The following is a 6,000-nucleotide window of genomic DNA, read 5'->3' on the forward strand; positions in this document are numbered from 1 at the left end:
TAGAGATAGTTATAATATCTACTTCCATGGGATTGTGGTCAGGATTAAATAAGGTAATATACACACGGAGCTTAAAGCACAGGAAGCACCATTTAGTTAGGGCTCAATAAATACTGTTTTTAAACATCTTTATGGTTGGGAGACAGCGGTCTAGTAGCTAGCCCCACATCCAGTATTGCTCTGCAGCAAATAGATCAAGTTCCCCCACAAACACACACCGTACTAAAAACAGAATGGTCGAACATAGTATGAATATTTTTCTTTAGGCTCCACAATTGGCCTGGTGGCCTTGAGACCTAGATTCTAGGCATGTACCTAAATATGTAACTGGTATAAAATGATGTAAACAGCCAGGAACTCTAGGCCTCTCTTTGATGGGAAGACTGCTGGTCCAGAGGGGAATGATGAGCCTGTGGGAGAGTTCCTGGTAATGTTTTCTGTTCTAGCTGAGCAACACACCTCCCTCCAAGCCTTCCTGTGATTGCACCGGGAATATTACCTTCTTCCACCCCAGCTGATTGCCTAACATCCCTTTACATGGGACACTTCCTCGCTGGGAATACAACACTCACTGCTTCTTCAATAAAAATGATAAGGATGTCTGCCCAGAGTCTAAAGGAAAACACACTTTTTAGGACATAAAAACAGAAATAGCAGAGAATAATGCTTAAGAGCTTGAGTCAGGATTCAGACAAGCTTTAGGTTTGAATCTTGGCTTCCATACCTTTCAGCTGTGTGACCTTCACCACCTTGGGACTTTCTCCCTCTGAACCTCTATTTTCTTATCTGGAGGAAGGGTTAATAAGTGTCTACCTCAGGGTTATTGTGAGGAATAAATAAGGTAATGTATAATGTATGTTAGGTAATTGGATGAGTACCTGGTATATAATAAATGTTTCATAATGAAAGCTATTAATAGTAGCTTTGGTATAATTAATAAATGGATTTTGCTGCTCCTTCACATTCTCTTTGCATTCATGGAGAAATCTAAGTTCATCTATTGCCAACAGATTTTCTTAACCAAGTACATGGAGAGCAATAGCTTGTTTAGCTTAAGGCAAAGGTGATGTTAAAGAATGAAAATGGTACCACCTGCCCTAGCTGGCATGCTCAATGGTTAGAGCATCATCCAGTGCAACAAAGGGTTGTGAGTTTGATTCCAGGTGAGAGCACATACCCAGGTTTTGAATTCAATCCCCAGTCAAGGCACGTATGGGAAGCAACTGATCCATGTTTCTCTCACATCAATGTTTCTTTCCTCTCTCTCTCTCCAGAATCAATGGGGGCAGAGGGAGAGATAGCCTCAGGTGAGAATTAAAAAGAAATAAAATGGGACAACCTAAATGTCCAGGTTAATGAAATTATTCCTATCTTAAAGATTTTCAAGCCAATTTCCCAATAGCCTCTAGATAAACACTTTATATTACTGTCTTCAGACTTTTGTCCAAGAGTCAATTAAATTCAATAATCACTTAAGTAAGTGTTCTATGTCAGACACTCTGCTAAACAATAAAGACTCAGAGATGAATAAGAAGTAACAGTTCAGTTGTTGTTTTTTTTCCTCCAGAAAATAACAGTTTAGTTATTACCCCTTTAATATGTAACTGGTATAAAATGATATAACCTACCAAATCTCCCCAAATAATCTTCTCTACTCCATCTTTTTTCACATCCTTCAAAATGCTTTTTAATCTAGTTCTGGGAGAGAACCTCTCTCTCTTTGTGCTTCCACCATTCACCTAACTTTGCCTTCCTTCATCTCTTACACAACTCAATTATATAATGCATGGTCAATGTTCTCTGTTTAATGCATATGAATTTCATCTCCCTAAGAGACTCTAGGGCATGAGTCTTCTATTAGCTCATTATATATTCCTATAGCATCTGCCAATCTGTTGTTTTTATAGGGTGTCCCAAAAAATATACATACACTTTAACAGCTGATAACTCACTTAAATGTTAATAAAGACTGGCTATATATAACCATTCAACGTGTGTGTACATTTTTGGAGGGCACCCTGTACTTTAGATCATCAGTGATGATTGTGAATGAAGTTTTATGAGCTTGTATGAAATATACTTTCACTTATCCCTCTAAGTCAATTGGGTATGAGATAGATAGACTTGAGGCAATTGCTACTTTCACATATGGCATTATCTGATTCACTTAGGAAATTACCTTTCTCTTTTTGCCTTCTAATTCTATTTCTCCCATAGTATTGATGTTGAACACTGAATTCTGTGTAGAAAACGCATTTGTTTTTTGCATTTGGTCTTGATAAAACATCATCTACTCAGAAACTCCTCTGGAGAAGGATAAGGCAGCTGTTCAGCACACTTGTAACTCAATAACTAAAAGGATTTTGCCCCCATATCATCCTAAAAGGGAATTTTGCATCTCATTCTAGCTTAGATGTAGAATAGTGCCTAATAACCAAAAGGATTCTCTCACTTTGGAAAAATAGCCAGATTTCTCTGAAATCACATATCTGGCATCTCTTTTCACCATAACTGCCATCCATGAGGTTGTGGATAAGTCAGTAGTAACATTCACTCAGGTTGTGCTTTTTATACCTGAACACTCACATTTCTCCATAGTCTTAGAAAAATGTTAAAGAGACAAACCAATCTGAGGATACAGGAAAATATCCTCTGCCCTTGAAACCTCCACATATGTATGTGTGGGTGAGCACAGCTGAGGCAGGAAGAAGGCAGTTGTGCCTGAGTGCACATGGGTGTGCACATCTGTGTTTGAATCAGAACCTTCCCAAAGGGAGGAAAACGCTTAATCCTATCAGTCAAACTGGTGAAAGAGGTAACAGGCTCTGCTATTTATATAACATAAATTGGCATGGGCTGTACAAATGGAGTACTTTGCTGATCTCATTTTTTAGAGCAATTGGGATTAAGGAGAGGCAAAGAAAGGATAATGAGAGAGTCAGATCATGACTATAATTTTTAAAATAACATTGCTTTTCTTATAACTGTCGATACTTGGAAAACCTCCCAGAGTCAGAGAATTAGACAGAGTGGAATTCTATTTTAAAAGCAGAGTGGAGATAACAATATCACTGAAGTTTGGGTGTAGAGGTGAAGAGGATTATCTGAATACTGTACTGATTTTATTTTATTTCAAGGGTGTTCTCCAGTGTCACTATTGCACGGGTGCCAAAAATGTCTCTGTGCTAATAAATGGACCATCCGGTCATCCAGAGAAATTGGTTCGTGGGCACCATGTCACAGTGAGGCGTCAAAAAGAACTCTGGAGAGCTCTGGCAGGTGTTAGAGCATGGACCCTTGCACCAAATGGTCTTGGGTTTGAATGCCGGTGGAGGAATGTACTTGGCAGGGTATGCGTGTGTGGGAGACAACATATTGATGTTTCTTTCTCTCTCTCTCCCTCCCTCCCTTCCACTCTCTCTAAAAATAAATGGAGGGGGGTAACAACAAGATGATGCATATACCCAGCTTGTCTGTCTCGCACCCGTTTCCATGGGGAGAAGGTAAAGCCCTCTGCCAAAGACAGCAGGAGAAACTCTCTCCCCTGAAGTGATGACAGTAATGCGCCATTGCCCTAGCCCAGTGGGCAAACTCATTAGTCAACAGAGCCGAATATCAGCAGTACAACAATTGAAGTTTCTTTTGAGAGCCCAATTTTTTAAACTTAAACTATACAGGTAGGTACATTGTTATTAACTTAATTAGGGTACTCCTACGCTGGCCTTTGCTAAAAACTCGAGAGGCCAAAGAGCTGCATGTGGGCCAAATCCAGTGCCTCTCTGGAAAGAGGAGGGTGTGTGTTCCAGAGATGAAGCTGTGCCTGGGACGCCCTGCTGCGTACAGTCAGGGGGCTGAAGCGGCCTGCACTGCACTCTCTGGGACACCCAGGCTCCCCACCTTCAAAGCCTCTCAGCTGGAGTGCATGTTACCCATCAGCTCCTCTCTGATGCCACGCCTCATTCTAGTTACTCCCAATTCCTTTCAGGAACACACAGGCTTAGGAGACAGGGGACTTCACCAGGCAACTAGAGAAAAGTGACAACTATACACTTGCAAAAAGACGCAATCTGTCTCTTCTTGCATAAGCTATTTCCTCATCTGTGAAACGGGAATAAGAGCCCTGTCACATTTACTTCCCAAAGTGCATTACGTGGAAAAGCTGTAGAAAGGCAAAGCGTCATGACGGCCGTGGTAGCTACTTTTATTATTACACATCCTGTAGGCCCGTAGTTTCATATAACATAAAACAACCAAGTGTCTACTAACATGCCTCGCAAGCGAGCCCAGCGTCTGCTGAGGAGACGGCTGCTTCCCCGGCCCCACCTGAAGCCTGCTGAATGAGGACCTCCACGTGGGGCGCCCAAAGACCTATTTTTCTCAACATGCTCCCAGGCGCTGCTGACCAGCGGCCAGCTGTGTGACCCCTGCTTGCCTCTCTATTCTGTGAGCACTGGACACAACTGTTCAGCTTGGTTTGGACAAACCTTGACTAGCAAGGTGTAGGGTGCAGCACGGGTGACTGACAAATCATTTTCTCTAAGAGAATAGAAAATATAAATAGTATTTCAGAAGGGTTACGTTTCTGCAGGAGAACCACCAAGTGGGGGGTGGGAGGGGGGAGGAGGGAAGTGGGGTGGGAGAGGGAGCTGTACTCACCTACAATGATGCCGCAGGCGCTGACCAATCCGATCTCCTTCTTCAGGGACACCCCGCCCTCTCCTGACCTGCTCTCCGACTGGCTCCCGGCTGGGAGGTTCTTCTCGGCGTTGGTTCGGTGTCTGGCTCCTTTTTCCATCTTTCTCAGTAAGATCGCAACCTCCGAAAGATACCTCTCTTTCTAAGGGCGAATGGGTGCAAACATATTTAGAGAGCGAGCCTTTCCGATGAAAAGGTCCTTTTCCAACCTAAGAACCACCCCTTCCCTCTTAAAAAGACACAGGCAGATCAGAGAGAACATGGAACAATTTCTACTCTACATTGACACCTCCTTGCCACTCGTGTTTATGAACAAGGAAAGCTTTGCTAGAAGGGAGGAGGAAGAAGAGACACAGATATGGAAATACAGAAACACAACTGTACCAGCTACTCCGGCTGGGATTCTCCCTGGAGGGATGCAGGTCTTCGGAAAGCTGGATGGCTCTGCAATGTACACCGGGCAGCGGCTTATTTCAGTCGCTTAGAAAGGGGAGAGTCTGGATTCCCCTCAGCTCTCCCCTTTAAAAACAAACAAACAAAAAAACACACAATTTTTTTTGTGTGTGTGTGCCTCCCCTTAGCCTTTTCTCTTAGAAGGATAAGAGTACTTTTCAGTAACTGAAGGGGAAAAGGGCAATCCTCCGCCACTTCTCTTGAAGGAAAACAACTGTGGATCCGACTGGTTTGCTCTGGATCTAGTTTCCACCTGCTGTGGGTTTCTTTTCCCCTCCCGGGCTTCTGCCTGCCGGTTTCTCCGGATGTCCCCTTCTGCCTCGCCCGTCTTCTCGCCCTTGTTTTCCGACCCCTCCGATCGCCGTGCTCAGGGTACAGGCTGCCCCATCGCTCCCTGTCGCGGGAGAGCGGTTCAGGCTCACGCAAACGTGCTTCCTCCTCCTGTGCGATTTTATGTGCTCAGCTAGCTCCGCCCTCTCTCTTCCATTCCTCTCCATCCTCCGTCTCCTCCCTCTTTCAATATAGGTAGTTCTCTTGGTAATCTTCTCTTTTCCTCCGTGTCCACCGTTATGGGAGAATCCAATAGCTAGTAATTGCGCTATAAGACCAGACAGCTTTGTAAATAAGGGACTAGGTGCAGTTACTTTTCATGCCCTCTGAAAGCCACTGGCGGAGGCACTAAAATATTTATATCCGGATCATTTGAGGATACTGAAGAGAACGTGGTCAGGACATCATCTTCAAGTTTCTGCAAGCAGGAGGAAATCCACCAGTAGGGGTGGGAAATAGAAAGAATTAAAAGTAATGGAAAAGAAGTTCATTTAGTAATGATTGTGAACTGTGAAGAGTAAG

The 6,000-nt window shown here is 43.5% G+C and overlaps 1 protein-coding gene across 1 annotated transcript in view; it reads right to left on the minus strand.

Annotated features, from left to right (window-relative positions):
- Positions 1–5,226, minus strand: part of SLC7A8 (solute carrier family 7 member 8) — a 49,582-nt gene extending 44,356 nt beyond the window's left edge. Inside the window, exons 1-2 of the mRNA XM_036448811.2 lie at positions 5,080–5,226; positions 4,657–4,837 (exon numbers count right to left, since the gene is read on the minus strand). Coding sequence (XP_036304704.1) covers positions 4,657–4,795 — 139 coding nt within the window. The 5' untranslated portion in view covers positions 4,796–4,837; positions 5,080–5,226. The remainder of the gene's footprint in view (positions 1–4,656; positions 4,838–5,079) is intronic.
- Positions 5,227–6,000: the final 774 nt, after the last annotated feature.

The sequence above is a fragment of the Pipistrellus kuhlii genome, unplaced genomic scaffold (assembly GCF_014108245.1).
Source record: "Pipistrellus kuhlii isolate mPipKuh1 unplaced genomic scaffold, mPipKuh1.p scaffold_m20_p_1, whole genome shotgun sequence".
Lineage (NCBI taxonomy): Eukaryota > Metazoa > Chordata > Mammalia > Chiroptera > Vespertilionidae > Pipistrellus > Pipistrellus kuhlii.